At 41.8% G+C, this 25433-nt stretch overlaps 2 protein-coding genes across 2 annotated transcripts; one reads left to right on the top strand and one right to left on the bottom strand.

Moving 5' to 3' along the window:
• Positions 1-11380: 11380 nt before the first annotated feature.
• LOC129779353 (uncharacterized) lies at positions 11381-17402 on the top strand. Its single transcript, XM_055786766.1, has 3 exons — positions 11381-11513; positions 11730-15045; positions 15107-17402. Exons 1-3 carry the CDS (start codon positions 11381-11383, stop codon positions 17400-17402), a joined length of 5745 nt encoding a protein of 1914 aa, XP_055642741.1.
• Positions 17403-23529: 6127 nt separating this feature from the next.
• LOC129772817 (dnaJ homolog subfamily A member 3, mitochondrial-like) lies at positions 23530-24861 on the bottom strand. Its single transcript, XM_055776306.1, has 2 exons — positions 24443-24861; positions 23530-24388 (listed from the first exon to the last, which is right to left on the bottom strand). Exons 1-2 carry the CDS (start codon positions 24814-24816, stop codon positions 23620-23622), a joined length of 1143 nt encoding a protein of 380 aa, XP_055632281.1. The 5' UTR covers positions 24817-24861; the 3' UTR covers positions 23530-23619.
• Positions 24862-25433: the final 572 nt, after the last annotated feature.

Genomic DNA, 25433 nt, shown 5'->3' with positions numbered 1-25433 from the left:
TGCAATGCTAATTCCCCCTCGCTCCAAGGGTTTGTAGTCTGTGCTAGGGAAACACATTTCAGCCGGAATAAAAATGCCCTCGACTTGCATGAATTTGCAATGCCAACTTCTCCACGCTCCTTGGATTTGAAGTCTGTGTTAGGGAAACACATTTTGGTGGGAACTAAAGCTCCCCCAACTTTCATGTATTTGCAATGTCGATTTCTCCAACGCTACTTGGTTTTGAAATCTGTGTTAGGGAACACATTTCGGAGAGAACAAAAGTCCCCCTACTTTTGTGTATTTACAATTCCGATTTCCCCAAGGCTGCTTGGTTTTGAAGTCTGTGTTGGGGAAACCGTAAAGCGGGTCAATCGAAACAAGGCAGTTAAGGCGTTTAGATAACTCTTAACCTTTTACAGTTATTCAATTATTTATCTAATGAAAAATGACATTTTAATAATGGCGATAGATGCGTAGAAATATTCCCTATCAATTGATGCAAACATCTTTCCGATCCAGTAGAAAATGTTCGAGTTATAAGCATTCGAAATCTTGCATTTTTTCCTGCATGTTCAGTGTTCATGTTTTCATTTAACCCCCCATATATTCCGGTTAGACGTAGTCCCACGTCAAAAACATAGACCCTTAGACGCATGGTGTCACGACCCTGTCCGAACAAACGGATAGAAAAAAGTAAAACACATATTTATTCTCAAATCACTTTATTTACACTGAATCTTTCAAACTACAAAACACTTAATACTAAAGAACATTTTAAACACTTAAGATGATCGGCAACAATCGATCCTGAAGCCCTACCTGAAAATTGCTGTTGTATGATAGTGCTGTTATATCTTCTCATATTTAGTGTCACCTACCTTTCGATCGTCGACAGATACCCAAAACAATCTTTACAGGCAAACCTTTTTTTGTACGGTCTTTTTTGTGCGATTTTTTTTGTGCGGTTCATATACTCCATAGAAGCATATTTTTTTTTACTAAAAAATACATAATACACTTGAATGCAGCTCAGCTCAGAACATTGTTTTACGTTCCATGAAAAATAGAAAAATTATACAAGCGTCTACAATTGATTTAGCTATCCCACAAAAATAGCTTTTTGTAACAGATTCACACAAATATAAGGTTTTGAGTAACTAACCCAAATCCTTTCAGAATAGCATCAAAGAACATATTTGAACTTTAGCTTGCGCTAGGGGAGACTGTACACTTCGTAGTTTCTCTCAATGGTTGAACTGAACCAGCGGTATTTCACGAAGAGCATACTGAATGACGCTTGGGAGGGTCGAAGAGATAGTTGTTGGTAGGGAGAGGTGAGAATCAGAATGCACTGAGGTAAACGATGTAATTATGTAAACGTCAACTATCGACCACTCACAACACGCGGCAGAGATTATATCTAGGTATCCTGAGAAGAAAAACCTATGAGATTAATTGGACCGGCTATAAGTTCTATTATTTATCTCACGCGTCTTTTTTTTCGAAAGCCAACCGTGATAGCAGAGAGTTAAATGTAGGAAACCTGAGAAAGTAACCGAGAAAAATCCTCTAAAATCAGGCGATCCGGCGATCTATTCCGCATACTCTTCATCGAACTCAATAATGTATAATATATAGTAATAATAATATATAGAATATATCAGTAAAAGCATCGGAGGTGATTTTCAAGTAGCTCGGAGAAAATTTCTTTTATCAGACCTTCCAAAAGTGGAAAACTCGCTGGGAATCGTGTATTTTATCGGAAGGGAAGTACTTTGAAAACCTGTAATTAAATGTTTTGAAATGCATTTTTCGATTTTTGGCGATTTTACTGACAGTTGTTTCTAAATGCTCCTCGTAATTCAAAAAGTACGCAATCCAGAACGATGCTTGTATCGGTATTTGGAATTGAATACAATTGTGAAACATTTTATTTAGTTGAATTCAGTAACATTATAGAAGTAAACCACTTAAAAGTTAGTATTTTATTAAACGTGTATTTTAATTTTACCTCATAGTGCCTGATTAACTTTTTACCAACTTAATCAAACCTTCATAATCGCTCTACGGAATACTCTCAGGAATATCTAAGCATACTTTTCCAATTCAAGTCAAATAAAGGCGAAAAAGGGTTTTTCTTCTTCTTCTTCTTCTTCTTCTTCTTATTTTTTTTCTTTTTCTTCTTCTTCATGTATGTAATATTATTAGGCCACCATCGCTTTGTCGGAAACTTGGTCCGACGACCTTAATGTATCCCATCAAGTTTGTATTCAAAACGGACTCCGTTTTGGAATAAAGCATATATTGCTCCGATTCACAAAAAAGAGAACGATAGGAGCACTGATAATTATCATGGAATTCCTACTCTGAACGCGAAAACTCTCCGAACTCTTAGTTATGGAACTGATATTCTCCCACAGCAAACATTACATTTCCATCGATCACCATGGATTCATGCTGAAGCGGTCTACCACAACGAATCTTCTCACTTTTACGACGTACGTTTTCGATGGATTGTCCAATTGTATGTCCCAAACGGATACAGTCTACCTGTCAGCCGCTTTCGACTAGGGGGCGTTGCTGATTAATGGTCAGCTGCATCCCAATAGGAAGTATCTTGTGTCTGGCGCACGTAGAGAGCATTGCAGACTGCAACATCCCAATTATGAGAACACTTGTAATACTAACCTCGAGCCAACCGCGAGTAATCGGTTACATATTGCTAACATAGTTGTAAGGCAAACATTGTCGAAATATTGTACTCCCGGTCCTGTCAGGTTGACGCCATATGAGCCTTGATAAAAATATATATTGAGCTTGAGCTTGAGCTTGAGCTTGGGTAGACTGTACAATTCGTAGTTGCTCTCCGTGATTGACCTAAACCAACCAAATTGCACAAAGAACACACAGAATGACGCTTGGGACTAGCAAATCATTCTCGTTGTGCAATTTTCGGTGATTCGAACTTTAAATGGTCAATAACGACGCCGGCCACGTCCTTACAGTCACCAGAGGAAGGGAAGGAATGTTAGTATGATATTCGCCGCCCGAAGGCCAGAAGGGTCGCCTCTATAGCGTGGTTCCCTAGCGTTTATCAAGGAAGGGATAGTTGTTAGTGGGAATGATAAAGAAAAATCAGGATTCACTGCGGTAAGTGATGTGATTATGTATACGCAACCTATCTACCATTCGATGATGAAATTCCGAAAATCATATATATATCACAACACGCGGTAGAGATTATCTTCAGGTAACCTGAGTAGAACAACTTCATAGTTCATTGGACCGGCTAAATATTCTAATATTTTCGCAGTTGCTTTTTTTTTAAATCGAATCACGGAGTTATATTTGGGAAACCTGAGGAGGTAACCATTGGTCTTCAACTCGTACACTTTATAGAACTCCAATCGCAAAGGCGATGAGATCTATATCGATGACTCCAACGCGATAGCGGAGAGTTAACTTTGGGAAACCTAAAAAGGTAACCGTGAACATTCCTGTAGAACTGGTACGACCGTAAATATATGTATCACAATTTATTGCACTAATTCTTCATCAAACTCTTCTCGCGAGGGCGGAGCAGCGATATCGGGAGTTATCTTTAAGAAATCTAATAAGGTAACCGATATCGTTTCTGTCAAACTCCTTTTGCATGATAAAAAGAATAAAGAAATAAGTAAGTTAAAGTATCAAAGGAATGACCCTTACGATTCGCGATCTACGATTTATAACTCACGTTTAACGATTTACGACTTGGGAAAAACAATCAAATTCATTATGTATAAATTCCCGCGCAACTCCCGATAAGGACCCATCCGAAACGATAGACTCTCTTCCTCAACGTTCTCTTACGTTGATAACTCAGCAGTAAAAGCACAGTCTGATGTGGTCAACGATCAAGAGTATAGAACAGAACTTCGTTTGTCAAACTATGTGCAAAATAGGGCAAAATCTGTCTGCAAGGCCGGGGTTATTGGAAGAGAGAGTCAATGAAGAGAGCCGATCAAAGCAGATAGGTCCTCCTCAAATGCTACACGATAATTGATTCATATGATTGCCGGTTCTAAATTTTAGATATTTAATGTTATGATTGATACTTATCTTGCTTCGTGTGACACCCTGTGTTTCTCTTTCTCATATTTCCTCTCCGGAAGATTCGCGTTTCTTTCGCTGGTATTCTATTTACATTGTTCTAGCATATTGTATCATGCACTCAATATATTCATATGCATGGGAAAGAAGATGATAGCAGAGAAGAGAAGTGGAATTTAAAAGGAAAAAGTGGTAATGATTTGTGGTAAGAAAAAGTAAAAAGTGAAAACAAGCATACACTGCGTGAGAGCGGATATCAATATTCGAGAGAGCGTATGGAATTACACGCACACCTTTTTATATTGCGATGACTCATGGTCCCCGGCACAGAAACAAAACCACGCGCAAACAAAAACGTAAAATGGAGGAAAAATTAACACGAAATGCTTTTTTCTTTCTTTGTTCTGTCACTGTTAAATTGTCTCTACGACTTTGAAACATGGAGAACCTGGCCTCCTGAAAATAGCTGTACAAATCGGTGGAAGCACCGTACAAACGGGTGATTAAACGGCGAATATTTTTCATTTGAAATGCTGCTGCTGCAAATCACTCTGAGGGAATTTCCTCCTGCACACTGAAAACAACTGCCCCTTCACACAATTGCTGCTTCGAAATCACTTTCAAAAAATAAAAACTGCCCATAACAGCGGTTGAGAAAGTAAATAATACCGAAATGCGTTCGATCGTGTCGTAACGAAACAAGTTATACTATGAACGGAGCAAACGAGAAAGCGTGTGCACTCGACGACTGTCCGACTGAGACTCGAGCCTTGATAAAAATATATATTTTGGAAAAAAAAACCCACGATATTGCAATTAGGATTAGGCGATCTCGGATCGATCTTTTCCATTCCGATTTCCGATTTTTTGGATCGATCTTTTTGACTTGAAAAAATCGAGAAAATTGATTCTTTCGATTTTCTATTTTTGCGAACTTAGAATTTTTTTTGTGAATCTGTTTTTCAGTTTAGATCGATTTGATTCTCACTAATGACCATCTACCAATTTTTTTGAACATAATGTCAACATTTGAATCGTTTCTTCTACTATTGAATTATGTACTAATGCTGATCGAGACAGAACTAGCGGCAGCAACTGAGGGGATTTACTGTCATCAGTGGCTGATAGGATCACTGAACTAGATGTTGTCTTCAATTCCAGGCGAAATGTTATTCTAAAGAACGCCAAAATCAAGAATCGGCTTCGTCTAAATGACAAACGTATGACACGACTGGCTTTTATGGAATCGTTATCAGCTGAGTTATGGACAGTTATTGAATTTACAGTAATGTTTAAGTAATGCTTAATAAAACGATTCCATGACGTCACAAAAAACACGATACTCCTATAGAATAAGCAGATAAATTGTAAAAATATCTTTTGATTTTTCAAAGATCGATTCTTCGGTACCGATTTAATCAGTGGATCGATCCCTACGCCATTTGGAGAATCGATTCGACAAGATCGATCTTTTTATGAAGATAGCCCAATCCTAATTGCAATGCTAAAGTTACACAAGCTTGGCTTTGTAAGGTGCATGCTGGGCTTAACAATAATAGATTCATTTCTCTCACATTTGAACTACTGGTAACACTGTCATGCAATGGTGGTACAACAGACGTCAAGTTTGACAGTACGGCACAGCGGATGTGGGTACGTCAGCGCTGGCGGTCATCTTTCTCCGCAGACTCTTGACGAGGTAAGAAGTGTTTCGTAAGCTAGTCGATATCCGTGTCGATTGATTCTCAAGCAATGGCGTGAGCTGGCTTCGTACCGTTTGGCCCTGCGGACCGTAGATATTTACAGGCTTCATTGGGAATATTCAGCCCAATGTGAAAATTGGCGATTGTCTCTCTCCTGAATTGATCGGCTACATGAGAAATACCTCAGGAAAGTCATTTTGGTCTTTAGATATTCTTGATGATGTAAATCTAGTATTGGAGAACCCTTGGCTTTCCATCGCTGACGATTTGAAGCTGATTTTTCACATGCAGTCTGAGGTTGACGCATCATTTCTCCAGCGGCAATTGTAAATTTTCCCGAAATGGTTCGTTGACAATCGTATGACACTGAATCCAAAAAAGTGCTCCACGATCACTTTCTCTCTGAGGAAAAACCCGAATAATTTCAGATATTACCTAGACGGTGTTTCGCTAGCCAAAGTTGACTGTATCAAGGATCTGGGTGTTTATTTGAACTGCATGTTCAATTACAAAGCTCATGTCAGATTTCACCGATGTCCATTCCTTCTAATCTTTGTTATGTGTTTTAGTTCGCTCTACACCGGAATCCAGTTCAGCTATTTGGATCCCTATTACCTGGATGAAGTTAAGAGAATCTAAGCCGAGCAGAAGCGGTTTATTCGGTTGGCTCACACTTTTTTGCAATAGAAAGGCAATAGAAATAAAACACATATTTCAGTCAGTATAACTCGAGAACTATTCAAGCAAATGGAACCAAATTTGGCATATGGAGGTTTTAGGGAGCAATAATTTCTTTTTGTGGTTTGACACTCCTTTCCTCTCTCTAAAGAGGAATTCCGGAATTGTCCGATTTATGGCTGTCTTTATTCTATCATATTTCCTGTATCAAACATTTGTTCCATGTAACGAAGAAACATGTTATTTGCAAGTGGTTGAAAAATCTTGAACGAGAATTGTGTCTGAAAATATAGAATAATGACGAGTTTAGGTAGAAGTACTAGGAATTTTATGGTAAAAGATAATTTTTAAAGGTAAATTAGAAGATCAATCAATGCACAGTTCTGCGATTGGACAAATGAACGTGTGCTTAGTAAAAAAAACGTGAATGTGATAATGTTAAATAAATTTTGGGCGGGACGAAGTTTGCCGGGTCAGCTAATCCTCATATAGAAATTAGAATTACATACACATCACGTAAACAATTCTCAATCTGATGAGACCACATTGGCAGTCAGAAAATATGTTTTGAGAATACCATTTTACTCTTACCTGACGCCATGTCTGTTGCGTTTTTATTTACAAGAGATGTCATTCCTCCCAAGGGAAAACTTTTCATCCATCGCCTAAAAGATACCGATTCATTCAAGTATGATTCTTGGGGAAGAATGGATACAGTGAAGCATAAAATCAGTTTTGACCGTTTGACTTCAAATATCATTCTAATATGACTGAAATAGGCAACTGAAAGTAGATTTAACAATCATGTAAATGATACGCAAGATTACCTGTTCAGGGGATTAGTGATAGAAATTGTTGAAACGATTGAAAGCGCAGAAACCAAATAAAACTGTTTGTAAAACATTATTTAGGAAATTAATAATAATCAATAAAATAAAGTTAAAATATCCCGGAAATTTTCGCAGCCGAATAAACTGTTTATCATTGCACCATATACGTCTTTATTTCCTAACAGCAGAAATAACACCATACTTCCATCATTAAAGTAACACAAATGTCGTATCGCATTCCGCCCCACTCCCAACGATGAAAAGTTTTGCGGAGGGTGAAATAGAAACGGTACAACGAAGTAGTTCGTGAGCAGACATCATATCATCGTTCCAGCACTAATCGAATCTACTTAACCACCTTGTGGCGCACACGAGTGGCTGATTACGAGATGGCATATTTGCAGTCTCATTTACAAGATAGATTATCCCACGTCACGCCAGTGTGGCGGAGGGAAGAAAAAAAGCACAGCGTCACGGTACACCTCTTCCATGGGTATTGTTTTTCCGCACTTCAAGTTATGCCAACTCCAACAGTGGTACGAACCAACTTGGTGTACAAGTAGCCATTTCGACCGTCGTCCTATACAAGCCATTTTATGAGGAGAGTTTGCAGTTTTCCCAGCTTCCATCCCCCAGCGAGTTCTCCTGGAGTGCGAGAAAAGAGCAACATCTTCTTTTCGGGTTCATCTCCAGAGCGGTCCCAGAAGGAGATGATAAATTACTTATACTTCACACCCAGTGCACACATACTACTTGTTCCTAGCGCTGTGCCCGCTGTCGCCGCTGGTTGCCGCTGGTCTCTGAATCAAACTTCTGGGTATGAAAGTTACACTATAACCCCGGTTCCGCTCTCACGACCCTCGAGCAAACATCTTCGGTCCCTGGCCAACCGAAAGCGAAACGAACAATAAGAACGGCGTGTGAATTATAGCATCTATATGTTGGGGCTCTTGCCAAGGACAGTCCCGTGTCCCGGTGTCAAATGTGCGGGCCCGCTTGCTGTCTAGACTTCAATTTTGGAAATACTCCAAACGCGCTCGGTAGCCAACCAGAAATCAAACAGAAAAAAAGAGCGACGTTCAAACTGTGGCTGAGAAAAGGTCCGACTGTTTGGCAACTCGCGCCGGGGGAATATACTTCTCTAAATTGTTTTCCTGTTTTTCCCTCTTAAAGATTAAAACGAACAGAGACAGAAAATTTATCCCGAAAACATAATACATTTCAGAGCTGATCTGGGACATTTTCGGCTCTATAGGAAAAATGTTTTCAAAAAACAGATTAATCTTACAATCAAAGGGTTATTCGCCAGACATGGAACTGCTGATTCATCAAAATAATAAAAAAATACAAAAAGTCATCCGACTTTCCAAATTTATTGCCAAAGCGACGTTGCGTTTCGAAAAGTGATTTGTACGAATTCGTAATCATTCAAGCTGATCAATGAGGGAATTATAAAAAAAGTTTTGGTTTGGAAATTGCTCCTAATTTCAGATCTGTATGGATATTATTTGTTTACTGGCATTCTTTCAGAGCAGATCATTCGACAAGCGACTGATCATATGATAGTCATTGTTTGCTTGTCGAAACTCCATCGGTAAGCATCTGAAAACAGGGTTTAAACGATTCAGAAGCAATGATCTTGATTTGGATGATGAAAAACATAGAAACAGCTACAGAAACTATCAATGGTGAACGGTACCGACTACAATTAATGCGTTTGAGCAAATCTTTGAATAAAAAAATGTAGGGGATTGTATCCAAGACACGGCCGCTCAGGACGTAGAAGTTCGCATTTGTTTCATTTAATCTGCTTGTTTATTATTTCAGATATTATTCATAAATGAAAATAAATTTAATAAGTCACTCTTTATTAAATTAGTTCCGGTGAGGGTAAAAAGGATAGATCATTAACCCTTGACTTCGTAGAAGCAATTCTAGTAGCGACGATTCTCTCGCCTTTGCGAGAACAATACACGAAATAGCAATATTTGCAAGTATCAATGTTGTGCCTCATGTTCTTTAATGAAGCTTAGTGATATCGCACATATAGCCATCTTCCGTGCATCGCGAAAGAAAGACAATCATTTCCACTCGACGCTCGCCGGAAACGACGTTGCTTCGATTACCACTGAACGGAAGGGAAAATTTTGCTTCTTTTTCTTCTTCTTCTTCTTCTTCTTCTTCTTTTGAATTACAGGTCAGACTCGATTATATACAGTTCGAAAAAAATATTTTTTTTATATTTCAAATATGACTTATTTTAAAAGAAAATGAATTGAGTCTGTGTTAAAATGGAAGTTAATTGGCTATTACGAGTACAGTGACGTAAAAATCGTGATTTTGGTAGATTTAAGTTGAAGATTCACCAGGAATTGTTTGAAATGATATTGCGGCGAAACTAAAAAACATAGAAGTTAGGTGTCAAAGAACAATTTGTAGAGCAATGAGAGAACATTAATTTTGTTCAGGGAAATATCCATGTTCATTATGTATTTTTTGGATAAAATTAAGAATAACACCTTTAAAACCCCAAACATTGAAGTTTTTCACTCCTAAAATGTTGCCTAAATCCACTAATTTGGAAGCTTCATACTCTATCCTGTATAAAATGTTCTTATCTTTCAAATAGAAGCAACAGAATTGTTCTACGCAGCGTATTTCTTTAACTAGAGCCAGTTTAAGGTAAACAGGGCCGTAACAGAGAAAAAGTTCAAAAACTCTGTCTGTTGACAACGGTACCGTCGAGCTGGCCACCCTGTCTCTACCGGTTCCACCGCTTGAACGATAAACTGTCAGCTGCGATGTTGTGATGAATTGGGGCTATAGAAAAGAAATGTATACACAAAACAATAGAAAACATATCTCATGTGCGGTGAAATAGTTTTGTAAATTTATTTAAATCAATTTGAAAATTACGTGAAATTGGATTTCAAGCTTATTATCTAGTTCTAGATCTACTTACGAACTAGAAAAGGTAAAATTACTTAAACCAATAGCTTAATCTAGAGCTTAATTGTACTACTGAACCTACACACAACTTAGGATCTAAATCTAACCTGAAGTTCGACGGTAAATTGAAAGGCCAACCTATTGAAGGACCACTGAAAATGTAAGCAAATGAAATTATAAAGCTAAACTAAAACTAATGCTTAACTAACTTGCAGTTTGAAACAGTAAATAAATATTCGTTACAAAAATCAGTGCGTTGCCTTTCACTGCTGTCGCAACAAATTTCAAAATTTTCATGATGAGCAACCCATCAATTTCCGGACCAATAGTTGGATGTGCTGGATGCACCAGACCAGAAGATGCGGAAAATATGGTCCAATGTGACGCATGCGACACTTGGTGGCACTTCAGCTGTGCTGGAGTCGCCGATTCGATCGCCGATCGTGCATGGATATGCATTCGATGTAAACCTCACTCCCGTGCATCGTCGAGAGCCAGTGTCGCTAGTCGGTCATCATCGCACTTAACGGATAGCATGGCCAGATTGCGGGAACGCCAGGAGTTGGAGAAACAACGAGCGGAGATTGGACTGGAAAAGAAGTTCTTGAAGGAGCAAAAGGAACTACTGGAAGTTTCGATTGCCGCTGAGGAAGAGAGAAGGAGTCGAGTGAGTCGAGTGAGTCGAGCGGACAGCATCGGAAGAGTGAACGATTGGATTGAAAATAGCGCGAATCCACAATCTAGCGCGGCAGGCGGAAATCAAATGCCAGCAGCTTCGGAGATTCAGCAGCATAATCTTCAATCCACCGATTTGAATTCCGATGCGACAGTAGGAGGTATTGCCGAGGAATTTCCCTTAGCTGCGCCGTCCGACGTTAACATCCCTCACCATAGTTCCCCTCTTCGAGATCGAACCATCCCAACATTCGACACTACCGAAGACCTAAGCCACCTATTAGTACCTACGATAGAAGATAACGTGGATCGGCGAGAGACTATGAATCTGGTCCGTGACTTGCGAGCCAGATTGGAGCAGTGTTTAGCGCAGTCAGAACCAACCGTCCCTCAGATGACTCACAGCGACAATTGGAATTGTGCCGGATGGCAATGGAAGCGATGCATTCAACCGTACATCGTTTGTCAATAATGCCTCCAACAGGAGGACTGACTACCGAAGGTACAACTGGCGAAGACGGACTGCCGCGACAGAGCGCAAAATCACTTGGTGTGCCGTCTCCTAGCGTATTACCTTCTAACCCTAATCCTAACGTATCACCTGGTAAGTGTCATGCCTCTGAAAATCAAACCGATCAAGCGAAAGAAAGCAATATCTCTCAATCAATACTATGTCCAACTATGCAAACTTCCCGAAACGAGCAGCAGCGTTTAGCCCACGCGCACTCAAATATAATAAAGAATCATACTATCTTGCAAAAACAGACTAGTCAATGTACACCTTCCTCCTTCGTATCAACTCAATTGCCCCCCATACCAGAGTCGTCAGAAAAACAGCTTGCAATGCAGCAGCCTACGATGCAACCATCAATGACTCCGCCTTCGGTTCAGTCTTCAGTGATGCAGCCATCAGTGCAGCAACCTACGCTGCCATCGTTAGCGCAGCAATCTTCCACTCAGTCGTTAGTACCTCCACTTCAGCAAATTTCCCTGCAGAATCCTCAAATGCAGTGTCTCCGGGTGCAATTTCCGCCGATGCCGCAGAATTCAACGCAGCATCAGTCGTCTCAGCATCTACCGGTAATGCAGGTTCCAAGGCAGCCTGCTTCGGTGCAGAAGATTCCAGCGCAGCAGCTTCCGGTACAGTCCACTCCGTGGCAACCTTATCAGGTGCAACGATCTCCAGTGCAGTATCCACATGTGCAGCAACCACCAGCGCAGTATCCACAGGTGCAGTGTCATCCGATGATGCAGTATTCAGTTCAGGATTTACCTATGCGACAATCCCATATACAGCAACCTCCGATGCAGCAGCATCCACTGTACTATCTTCCTATACAGCCGCCCCCAGCGCAGTACCCGCAAACGCAGCAGTCGACGATCCAGCCTGAAGCACAATTTGCACCGATGCAGCAGTCAACGTATCAGTCTCCTTTACAGCCGCTTCAAGCGCAAACTCCACCCACGCAGCAGTTTCTGATGCAGCAGCCTTCAACTAATAATCCTCCGAGCTCTTGGGAAGAACCACCACCAGATTGGAACCAGGACGAGGGAGAGTCGATACCTACTCCACGACAACTTACATCACGTCAATCTTTGGCGCGCGATCTTCCGACGTTCTCAGGCGATCCAGCCGAATGGCCGATATTTATGTCCAATTTTGAGTATACGACGACGACATGCGGTTACACTCACGGGGAGAACATGGTTCGGCTCCAAAGATGCCTGAGAGGCCGTGCACTGGAGAGCGTTCGAAGTCGTCTTGTATTTCCGGCAGCAGTACCGCAGGTGATAGAGACTCTACGAATGAGATATGGGCGACCAGAGTTGCTTATCAACGCTTTGCTGCAGAAAGTTAGAGCTATGCCCGCCCCTCGAAGAGATAAGCTTGAGGCTCTTATCGAATACGGGATGGTCGTTCAAGAGCTGTGCGATCATATTGAAGCAGCTAACGAGAGAGCGCATTTGGCGAATCCTACCCTACTACAGGAACTCGTCGGAAAGTTGCCTGCGGATCAGAAATTGATGTGGGCCGGCTACAAGCGAGGACGTGCTGTAGTTGATTTGAAAACCTTCAGTGACTATATGACTGGGGTGATGCAAGACGCTTCAAGCGTAGTGCTGTATGAATCGGACCCACGAAAGAACACCGCAAGAGAGAAATCGAAAGTGTACGTCAATTCACATAAGGCCGACGAGACAGCCACTACAACGACAACCCAGCTTAAGACCAGTAGGTGTTTACATTGCGAGAAAGAAGGTCACAAGCTTCGCGAGTGCCAAGCGTTTAGAGCGCTCTCAATCGATGATCGATGGCGACGGGTTAGGGCACTAACCTTGTGTCAAATTTGTCTGTATGGACACGGCAGAAGAGCATGCCGTATTAGCAGCAAGTGCAACGTAAACGGTTGTCAGTTCAAACACCATCCATTGCTGCACGGGAAAGCAACGACACCAGTAACGCAATTAGCGAATATCAATACCCATCGGCCCCAGGATTCCGGTGTTTTGTTCCGGATCTTACCCGTGACGTTGTACGGGAAGTCGGGCCAGGTCAACACCTTTGCTTTTTTGGACGAGGGGTCATCATTAACCCTGGTCGAGGGCGGTCTGGTAGCGCAGCTTGGCATAGCAGGAGACTCGCAACCACTTTGTCTGAGGTGGACCGGAAATACGTCGAGAGTAGAGAAGAATTCAAAGACGGTGACGATTACTGTTTCGGGATTGGAACCACAGCGTCGTTACCAATTAGTGAATGCCCGTACGGTACAGAATTTGGACTTACCGATGCAATCCTTCGATGTAGAGAGGGCAACAAAGAGGTTTGCTCACCTGAGGCAGTTGCCGATTCAAAGCTACCATAACGCTAGACCAGCAATTCTCATCGGGTTAGACAACCTGAAGCTGGCAGTGCCGTTGAAGACGAGAGAGGGAGATGGATCCGGACCGATCGCTGCCAAAACGCGATTAGGATGGTGTGTCTACGGACGTCAAGGTTCGCAGGTCAACGAAGGATTCAGCTTCCATATCTGCGGCTGCAACAGGGACGACGAGCTACATGAAGCTGTTAAACAGTTCTTTGCTGTGGAGGAGAGTGGAGTAAGGCAGCTTGGGGACTGTCTCAGCGCGGAAGAACAGCGAGCTCAAGAAATGCTGGAAAAAACGACGAAGCGTATCGGCCGACACTACGAAACAGGTTTACTGTGGACGGAAGAAGAAATAGAGTTACCTGACAGCTACGGTATGGCATTGCAAAGGCATCAGTGTCTACAACGAAGGATGGACCGCAACCCAGCTCTACGTGAGAATATCAGTCGTCAAATAAAAGAGTACGTAGAAAAGGGTTATGCACATAGAGCGACGCCGGCCGAATTGGAGAATGCGAACCCCAGGAAAGCTTGGTTTTTACCATTGGGAGCAGTTACGAACCCAAACAAACCTGGAAAGGTGCGACTCATCTGGGATGCAGCGGCGAAGGCCTCCGGTGTATCACTGAACAGTGTACTGCTGAAAGGACCGGACCAGCTTACCCTCTTACCCGCTGTACTTTTCCGCTTTCGTCTGTACTATATTGCTGTTAGTGCAGACATAGAACAAATGTTCCACCAATTGGGTATAATACAGGATGACAAAAACTCATTACGCTTTCTGTGGAGCGATACTGCGGATGGGCCGGTCCAAATCTACCTGATGGACGTTGCGACGTTCGGTGCTACGTGCTCACCTGCTTCGGCGCAGTACGTCAAAAACGTGAATGCCCAGGAACACATCATGCAATACCCAAGAGCTGTCGAAGGAATTTTAAAGAGCCACTATGTCGACGATTACCTCGACAGTTTCGGCACCGAAACGCAAGCGGTGAAGGTTTCGGCAGAAGTACGGCTGATTCATCACAACGGAGGATTCCATCTACGAAACTGGAGATCAAACAGTGAAAGGGTCCTAACGGAACTCGGAGAACCAGCGGTAATAGACAGCAAGAACCTTAACCTAGATTGCGGCGAACAAGTGGATCGCGTGCTTGGAATGCTGTGGACCTCAAGCTCTGACGAATTGAGCTTCTCCACCCGTATGAGCGATGAAGTTACGAACCTTCTGCACCATGACACCCGGCCGACGAAACGTCAGGTACTACGGTGCGTAATGTCGTTGTTCGATCCCCTGGGATTACTTGCGCCGTTTATAATCCATGGAAAGGTGCTTATCGCTTATCCAAGAATTGTGGCGAGCTGGAACGCAGTGGGATGAAACAGTAAGCGATGAAGTGTTCGAAAACTGGAACCGCTGGACAAGGATGATAGAGTTCATTTCAACATTGAGAATACCCAGATGTTATTTTCCCCGAGCCACAGAAGACACGTATGAGGATGCTCAGCTTCACGTATTTGTCGATGCAAGTGAGATTGCTTATTCGTGTGCAGCTTATATCCGAACGACCGTAGGCGACTGTGTGTTAGTTTCCGGAAAATCCAAGGTAGCTCCGCTAAAACCGATGTCCATCCCGAGGCTCGAGCTGCAAGCATGCGTCCTTGGGGCGCATCTTCTTAAATTCGTGCAAGACAATCATCCGGTTGTGTTCTCCAAGAGATTCCTTTGGACAGACTCTTCGACAGCAAGATCTTGGATACGGTCGGACCCGCGACGCTACAAACCCTTCGTAGCTCATCGGGTAGGCGAGATATTGGAGATCACGGATGTCAGTGAATGGCGGTGGGTACCGTCCAAACTTAACCCTGCAGATGAAGCTACCAAGTGGGGCCGAGGACCTTATTTCCACTCAGATAGCCAATGGTTTAACGGGCCGGATTTCCTGCGACTTCCCGAGGAGAAATGGCCGCAAATGACTGGAACGGTGGAGGTGACAACCGAAGATGCTAGACCTTCGGTGTTGTTTCATTTCGCGATGGAACCAGTGCTGGATTTCGAACGATTTTCGACCTGGAAGAGGATGTTACGCACTACGGCTTACGTTCTACGTTTCTTCTTCAACATCTCTAAACCGGAACAGAAGCGGTGCGGATCCCTTACACAAGCTGAACTGCTCGACGCTGAACGGACGATAATGAAGCTGGTCCAACGAGAAAGCTATCCAGACGAAACGGCGGTTCTTGAACAGGGAGATTCTCAACAAAAAGGTCATGGGTCCATTGATCGAAACAGCAAGCTGTACCAATTAATGCCCGCAGTAGATGAAAATGGTTTGCTGAGGCAACAAAGTCGTGTAGCTGCGGCAAAAGAATTGGAATTCGATGCCCGGTTTCCATTCATCCTGCCACCAAAGCACCGAGCAGTGAGACTTCTGGTGGAAGATTATCATCGTCGCTATCGACATGCGAACAACGAAACCGTCGTTAACGAACTGCGCCAGCGCTTTACCATCTCGAGTCTACGTCAGCTTGTTAAGTCAGTGGTCTATAAGTGTCAGCTGTGCAAGATCCGCAAGGCACGTCCCAGCAATCCACCGATGGCGGCACTTCCTCCAGCCCGCCTAGCGATGCATTACCGTCCGTTCACCTACGTAGGCCTGGATTATTTTGGCCCGTTCCTGACGAAAGTTGGAAGATCGAACGTGAAGAGATGGATCGCCCTCTTTACGTGTCTCACCGTTCGGGCTGTTCATCTTGAAGTTGCCTATAGTCTGTCAACGGCTTCCTGTATCTCCTGCGTACGACGATTCGTCGGTCGTCGAGGGTCGCCAATGGAAATTTTTAGCGACAACGGTACGAACTTCCAAGGTGCGGAACGTATACTTCGTGAGCAGATCGACAAAGAGTTGTCTGTGACATTCACCAGCACAACGACGAAGTGGAGTTTCATACCTCCCGGGGCTCCACACATGGGGGGCGCTTGGGAAAGGTTGGTACGGTCTGTCAAGTCGGCTATGAAGGATGCATACATGGAGGGGAAATTAAACGATGAAGAACTTTTAACGCTGGTTGTAGAAGCGGAGAGAACGGTTAATTCGAGGCCTCTGACATACTTACCCCTTGACTCCGAGGAGTCAGAAGCTTTAACACCCAATCACTTCCTTTTGGGAAATTCTAGTGGAGCGAAGCAGACTGGTGTGGGGATTAGCGAATCCCAAAATAATTTGCGGGAAACCTGGGGTGGAATTCAACGGCAACTGGACAAGTTCTGGCAGCGTTTTCTGATCGAATATCTACCGGTCATCCGTAGGCAACCAAAATGGTTCGCCGAAACCAAACCTTTGCAGGTCGGCGATCTAGTGCTGGTTGCAGACGGAGGAAAGCGCAACGAATGGGCCCGAGGCAAAGTGACCCAGGTCTTCCAAGGCTGTGACGGCAAGATTCGGCAAGCCTTAGTGCGAACGCAACAGGGAATCTTCAGGCGGCCGACATCAAAACTCGCCGTGCTCGACGTGGATGCTCGTGCTGTCCCAGGAGACGGTGGGAAGCACCGGGGGGAGGATGTTGACAACGGTACCGTCGAGCTGGCCACCCTGTCTCTACCGGTTCCACCGCTTGAACGATAAACTGTCAGCTGCGATGTTGTGATGAATTGGGGCTATAGAAAAGAAATGTATACACAAAACAATAGAAAACATATCTCATGTGCGGTGAAATAGTTTTGTAAATTTATTTAAATCAATTTGAAAATTACGTGAAATTGGATTTCAAGCTTATTATCTAGTTCTAGATCTACTTACGAACTAGAAAAGGTAAAATTACTTAAACCAATAGCTTAATCTAGAGCTTAATTGTACTACTGAACCTACACACAACTTAGGATCTAAATCTAACCTGAAGTTCGACGGTAAATTGAAAGGCCAACCTATTGAAGGACCACTGAAAATGTAAGCAAATGAAATTATAAAGCTAAACTAAAACTAATGCTTAACTAACTTGCAGTTTGAAACAGTAAATAAATATTCGTTACAAAAATCAGTGCGTTGCCTTTCACTGCTGTCGCAACACTGTCAGTATTGGTATTCGAACATATGCGTATAAGGATTTTTATCATCAAACATGATCCTTTATCACATTCTGGAATAATTAGAATTTTTGACGTAGAACTACGTCTTTCATTAAGGGTGCCAAATCAGAAAGCAGGTCACGTTTTTATGAAATAAAGTTAACGTTAATAACTATTTTTGCCGTGAACGGATTTTGGCGATTTACATACTAAACGAATCGGAAATACCGTAAGATTTGTTTGATATGTTATACATTAGAATACCCTGGTTTGTAAATGTTTAAAATTCATGAAAACTTTAAGCGTTTCTATTTTCCTCTACATTTGTTCTGTCCATTTGTGTGCTTTCCCGAACAGAACTGTCAATAACGAGCAACTTATCGACGACCAACGGAGGGGAAATCGTAGGATTTAAAGTCACCGTGAACAAAGGAAAAGTAGAAGAATAAAGGGGAATACTTGCCTAGAGTACAAACAGTGAATCTCGCTGAGGCAAACTTCCATTCGGCATCGGACTGTTGAGCAATCCAGATCACCTTGCTTTCGCTGCGCTTTGATCTAAGATTAGACCCCACCAGTGGTAATCCAACTTGGATATCGTCGTGTGATTTTTTCTGTTCGTTTTTTGCGTTATTCGTATCGTGTGTTTTTCTTTCCGCGTCATAAATTGGACGCTTCGCGTAGTGTGTGATGAGCAAGAAGAAGAGGAAGGCAGGCTCGAGCCCTGCAAAAAACAAACGCATTGCCAGGGGCAATAAAATTTCGAGACAAGCGTCATCTAATGATGCACGCGATGGCGATTTCGGCGCGTCGGTCGAAAATTTAAACGCAGTTACCCAGGCAGCAACCAAAATCAAGCTCCCCCCGCTGGTGGCGAAGGCGGTCGCTCTTGACAAACTCATCAGCGAATTCGCATCGATGGGTGTTACATCAGAGTACAAGCTGTGTCGCATTATTCAGTCTTTTTCCAAGCAGTTAACATTGTTTGTTTTCCGTCATCATAAGGGCTTCGTTGGTGCCTTTGAGAATACATCAATGCATTAAACTGACGTTATGGCGAAGCAGGTGTTAAGGTTGTGTACCAAAAAAATTATTTGGAGAATACCAAGCATCTTGAATGTCTTACTGGAATGTTATAAGTTATTTGGATTCGCGTGCCAGTCGCAAAACTGCCTTCAACTAGGATTGCATTTGCGCTAATATTGATCATAATGAAGCATTGCTACTATTTTCGAAGTTGTTATTAACGAAAAGAGTTTATATCGCTTGTTTAGACACCAAGAAAGTAAATGTCGTTCTGGAATGTTGTATGTGATTAGGTTTCGCTTGACAGTAACAAAACTTCCTCCACTAAGGGTGACAGCTGCGCTTCTCTCAAGCATGAGAAAGTAATACAACTTTTCTCAAGGCCAGTAATATAAACAGAAGCGTTTCTTTTGAGAATAGCGCAAAATGGTGAGAAGTGTTTATGTTTCTGGTAGTTTCAAGCCACCAATTTATGGCTCTGTATGCATGCTATTACGAACGCTTGTTTGGCGCTTGGTTCACGTTGTACGAACGATGCCTAGAGGTGCGATTCCTTTGAGGCAATACTAAATAACATGTAGCATGATATTTGATACTTGCAACGGTTGTCATTGTTGAAAAGTTGTTGTTTCCATGCGGTGCCAAAGATATATTGATGTAGTTATAAGATGTGGAATAATGGTGCTGGTGCAACATGTATATAATCGACTGTAGCCGAGTCTATGTCAATTGCGAAAAAGGCCACCGGAATAGCATTCGAGGTAAATTTTCAATGCATTGACATGAAATAAATTGCGATCAGCTAGTGTATTGTTTTGCCAGGGCAAGAATGAATCATCAATCAATTATCTTCAACTGATTCTACAATGAAAAAACCGTTCCAGAGATAATTCTACTAAGCAGTTGTTTCTAAAATTTCACAGCATTATAGAATAATATCCAAAGGTAAAAACAAGCGACTTATAAAAAATAACAGCGTAGTTCTACGTCACAATGCGGTCGTATCTTGGACACAACCTCCTATAATTTTTTTATATGAGGAAGGTATTTTATGACTTTGAGGGGATGAATCAAAAATTCAATTCTTCTTTTATAATTAAAATACGAAAAATATGTGTATAAATATGTTTGACTCGATTATACACTGGATTCGAATATATACAGTGAAAAGAAATCGAAGACTGTATATAATCGAGTCCGCGCTGTATAAAGACTTTAAACTTTAAAGTTCATTCGTCTCTAGGCCTGAGAAGGGCCCTTGTGGAGAAAACTACTTCAAACTCCTTCTCGACCTGACAAGCTTCGACCTGGAAGACACTTCATCCTTGTCCGAAGCTCGTCAGCAAACCGTGTCTGCTTTCGAGATCACCAAACAAAATCCTGAAAATTTTCCTTGGAGGATATGCAACATTTATACGCTAACGACTGCGTACTTACTGTGCAAGGGTGGAGCCCTTCGTTGTTTATATTCTCGCGGTTGCCTAAGTTGCTCGTTATTGGAAACACGGTTAGGGAAGCACACAAATGGACAGAACAAATGTATGGGAAAATGGGAATGCTTCAAACTTGAATCATATTAAACCATTTTCAGACTATGGGATTGTAATGTATAGCATATAAAACAAATCTTAGAGAATTTCCTATTCGATTGGTATGCAAATCGTCAAAATCCGTTCGCAGCTAAAATAGTTTGTTAACGTTAACTTTATTTCATGAAAACGTGATCTGTTTGCTGATTTGGCACCCTTAATGAAAGACGTAGTCCTACGTCAAAAACTACACGAATGAATAAATTAATATGTCAAGATAACTTCACAGCATGACAGTGGAAGCCCACATGCTCATGAATATGTCAAGAATTATCAGGAAATAGTGAACTAGGAGGTTCTACATCATATTCCCTGGTAATTGTTCTCTCAGTTTGATGGTATCCCGATCCTTGGCGTGGGCCCCTTCCAAGAGCGGTTCCGATATTATGAAGAAATCAAAAAAGGCTTCACAACTGAATCGCTTCAAAGCAGCCAAACTTCTACCAGTGTGCAATCAGTACATTATCTGAAAGATGGACCAATGTTATGCCTTCCGATGAAGCATACTTTGAATAGAATAACAGTAAGTTTAGGGTTTCAAAAGAATGCTTTTTTGTAAAAAAAAAAACTGAAGATGAGTTTTATCTGAGACATGATCGCATAGTTGACGTAGGATTACGTGAGGCTATTTGTTTCACACTGATGTTGGGTTTATTTGAAAAACTAGATTACCAAACCTTTTCATAATTGCGTGGTCCTTAAGAGTTTGATTAGTAGGTACTGTTTGTCCACTTCACCAATGGTACAATCCAGAGATGATGGTAGAAGCATGGTGATGTAATGCCATCCATTTCTCCATTGACATTATCTCTTCATACTAATTGAACACGAAAATAAATGTGTCAACGCAAATTTAAATTTTTTATCTCGTCAATATTTCTTGGGTGTTGTTCAGTCTGGGAACATTGACCACCTGACCTTTTTTCGGGATCTTGCAAGCTATAAATTAGATGGCTGAATGTGAAGAGCTCTCGTCGGCTGATCGTGTTCGAGTGCGGGTTGATTCGTTCGATCGGATAGCCTTAACAAAGGCTTTGACTTTTTTGTAATTATTAAGAAGTACTCGCTTCTATAGCGAGTACGATTGTTGTTGTCGTTTTTTTTTCTTCGCTGATGGCTTCCGATAGGCGTGGCATACAATGTTGATTTTTCTTCCGTGGAAACGGAACTGGCGCAGACTAACACAAAAAAAGTCAGCTCAAATCGGAGGATCGATGCGCAAACAAACATTGGTGGTGATTGATTTTAATTTTTGATAAATTGATTGATCTTCAGCTATGAAGCATCTTCCAGCAATATGGTACCAGCTAGTGTTACATTCACACTTATACTAGACGTTTTGCAAATTTCAATTAGGCTGTGACATTTGCATTCTACATATCATAAACCCCAATACTTCCCACGACGCTTCAAGCAGCTCACACTTCTAGTGTTGAGCAGTGAAGTGTCAATTTCCGATGAATTATATCAACCATTCGGTCTCACGCATCATCAGGCGACAATCGATTGACTCTACAAACATCAAACGATAAGTGTGACTGCTCTTCGCTGCCGGACCACACCTTCTATGCAGTTTGACTGGCACATTACACGGGGTGGGGCTTGCGATGCATATTTCGCTTCATTGCAGGAACTGAACACCTAGAGATTTGCACTAATCTATACGAGATTCTCTCGATTCAGTGGAAGAGTCGCCATCGCTTGATTGTATCATTAGTCCTGATGTTGATGTTTCACATGATAGAAGTTCAGAATAGCCAATTTGGAAAATTACATCCTGTCGAATATATACCGGGAATTTATGTTTTTGAATTACTTATTACTACTTTACTTGTCATATAAATTTATATTATTATAAATAGACTCCTTATGAAGCAATACACTTTTTCCAACGAAGAATCCAGTCATCGAAATAGTTTTTATAGCAGTATTCAGGAATGGCTCCAATGCTGTCAAAACGGGCCCCACGAAGTGGTAATTTGGGTCTCGGAAATAGAAACAAGTAACACGGGACCATAATCTGGGGAGAACGGCGCTTGTTCAATAACATTCGTGCCATTTTTAGTCCATTTGAACATAAATTTGAAATCCATTTCAAAATGATCGATCGATGAGCTGGTGAATTATCGTGGTGCAAAATCCTAGTGTTATACTACCCAAAATATGACCGTTTGCGACGGATTTCCTCTCTCAAACGCCTCATAACGCCGAGGTAAATCTTTTTATTGATTGCATGGCCCTCCGGGAGGAATCCCGAATGAACGATATGATATCAAAAATTATCCAGCAGAAAAAGTTCACTTGTTCTTAATGACGCTGTAAACAACAAAATGACAGATCGCGCTCAAAATTGACATGAAGACCACTGACAGTCGTATCAAAATTACAAACTACTGGTTTAAATTCGCAAAATGTAAAACTAGAGGCGAATGGATTCTACGAGTTTGAAGTATCTAGAATCAACAAAAAGACAACAAAAAGATAAAATAAACTCTCGGCCTTCAGAAACATGTGATAGTCCCGTATTCTTATTTCTACAGAGTGCAGATGCACTGGATGTTAGAGCAAAGATTTCTTTTGCGAATCGAACAGTCAGAACGCGAGATTTCCATTGGGATAATATTTGGGATTTTTGAAATGTTTGATAGTTGATCTCAAGAATAATATTATTTTATTCATTGTGGTCGAATTGTTACGGAATGCCGAAATCGATTGTGCAAAAAATATCGTGAATATCAAAAAAAGACTAAGCAATAAGCGTTTGAAATTGGGCATTTTTCACGATTTTTGTTTACCGAAAAACGTTAAACGTCATAATTGACCACCTAATATTTCAAAAATATTCCATCAAAATAAAAGAAAACAAAATCTAATGTAACTTTACAAGTATTCTTCAATTCCTTTGTGGAGTGTTTTGAACACACACAACGATTAGAAACATCAAATATTTATATTATACATTGCACACTTATGTTTTTTTTTTTTCAAATTTCAATCGTAAGAGTTATCTCTGCTTAAGTATTGGTGATCATAAAAATTCATTCGGTCAAAAATATTGAAAAATGCATTACCTGAATTCAGAAGGACAATTTTATATCTGTTCCAAAGTTTCATTATAGTGCCAATTTTGAAAAAAATAAACAACATGACGTTCCTAAAGGTTCAAGCATTTTTGATGTTCTCAAATGTCGCTTCCAACTCTTTCAGCAAATGTCTTTGGCGGGTCGTTTCCAAGGTTGGAATGCGAATTTTTATCTTGAGTATGTGCTGACCTCGTTGTTGCGTTACAGCATCCCACACGCCCTTGCCCGGAATACGAATTTCACTGCCAGGTTGTGTCCCAGGTGGTATGTGAACATTGTAAATTCCATTTATTCCTTTGATGGAAATATTCGCACCCAGTACGGCTTGTGTGAACGAGATCTCCTCTGTTGTGTGAACATTCAGTCCCTCCATCTGGAAACGATCGATGTCTTGTATGTTCAAAATAATATTAACCGACCGTTGGTGGCCTGAAATCCTGGCACTGATAACATCTTTGTTTTTGGACCCTTTCGGTATACATATCATCACTGGATGTGTTTTGATAATAATTCCTCTGCCGTGACACTTGGGACACACCACCTTGTGAGGCGTGTTTCTTGCTCCTTTGCAAAACTTGCAGGTCATCCAAAGTGTTCCATTTTCGGTGTGTAGCGTTTGCTTGCCAGTTCCCTGACAAACCTTGCAGCAGCCCTCTTTATCCACCGGTGGAAAGGTACCCCATACGGAGCACTGGTCACATCTCGTTCCGATGGGAAGTTTGACTTCGCGTCTGCCTCCTTCAGCAGCTTCCTTGAACGGAATGCTGAGGATGACGTCCTCGTAATTCAGCTCGTTCACTGCGTTCCAGCTTGAGACCATAGACTGACGACGGTCGCGGGTAACAATCCTGTGGAAACAATGCATGTTTGATAGTTGAAAATCTCACATTTAGGTCACCTACTTGTACATTTCCGGATTGAGTGCGATCACACTGTCGCCTTTTTTGTGCTCATTCATGAGAGCCTCATAGGCTTCGGTTATTTCTTTGAATTTAGCCTCGTCTATAAGCGCTCGACTCCCGACACCCGTGCGCTGAGTGTCCGGATGGAATGCTTTCGCCATTTTGTAATAGGCTTGCTTGATTTCACGATAACTTGCAGATCGGTTCACCCCCAGAACAGCGTAGTGATCCTTTGGAGGCGTTGTCAGTTGATGTTCAGTCGCCGAGGTCGCAGTCGATGGTTTGATATACTTGAATTTGGGTTTTGATGGTACCGGAGGGACACCACGTATGTATCGGATTAAACCCGAACCTAGCTTGAATTTGTCAATCATTTTCTTGCGACTAAAACCCTCTCAGATTGTCAAATGTGAGTACAAGCCGTATATCAGACTGCTACGATGCAACCATTCAGTAGGTAGGTATAACTATAATTATGGTCGTCAAGCTCAGGAACATCAACGGTTGCAAAAAATAAGCAAAAAATATGATTTTGAAAGCTTAACCACCGCTATCAGATGGAGAAAGAAGCGTCAGTATGATGTAAGCCTTGGTCTAAAACGATACACACATACACTATATCGACCCTCACATGTCTGCCAAATAGAGCCCATTCTCCAGTTGGTACACCAGCCGACTGAAAGTTAATTCTCTCGCAGCTGCTGAACCTCTGATAGATAGTTACTTGTAGCGTATTTCCAACATCCATTAAACCCCAGCACCGGTGGGAAGGGAAGATGGGCACACAGAAAAACAACAGTGAGACTACTCGGGGACCATGTATCAAAAGTTTCGCTCTTCCAGTGACCAGTATATGCGAATTGTGCGAAGGGTTCCGTTTTCATATTGCGAATCACTTCGCAAAAAACAACATTAATCATTGAAAGAAACCATTTGTCTTAAGTGAGATGAAATAAGTTTTTTGTGAGTGTGTGTGCGTGTGCTGTGGCTA

Source organism: Toxorhynchites rutilus, chromosome 3 (assembly GCF_029784135.1).
Source record: "Toxorhynchites rutilus septentrionalis strain SRP chromosome 3, ASM2978413v1, whole genome shotgun sequence".
NCBI lineage: Eukaryota > Metazoa > Arthropoda > Insecta > Diptera > Culicidae > Toxorhynchites > Toxorhynchites rutilus.
Note: the sequence above shows the minus strand (reverse complement) of the source record. Positions and strands in the feature narration are given on the sequence as shown.

What these genes read in the sequence shown, in the direction of transcription:
- LOC129772817 (XM_055776306.1), bottom strand. Translation starts at nt 24,816, where the DNA reads ATGATTGACAAATTCAAGCTAGGTTCGGGTTTAATCCGATACATACGT. An exon ending in CTCAATCCGGAAATGTACAA is followed by an intron (nt 24,389 to 24,442) that starts GTAGGTGACCTA and finishes TTGTTTCCACAG; the next exon opens with GATTGTTACCCGCGACCGTC.
- LOC129779353 (XM_055786766.1), top strand. Translation starts at nt 11,381, where the DNA reads ATGCCTCCAACAGGAGGACTGACTACCGAAGGTACAACTGGCGAAGAC. An exon ending in TAATCCTAACGTATCACCTG is followed by an intron (nt 11,514 to 11,729) that starts GTAAGTGTCATG and finishes CCCCCATACCAG; the next exon opens with AGTCGTCAGAAAAACAGCTT. An exon ending in ACGAAACGTCAGGTACTACG is followed by an intron (nt 15,046 to 15,106) that starts GTGCGTAATGTC and finishes ATCCATGGAAAG; the next exon opens with GTGCTTATCGCTTATCCAAG.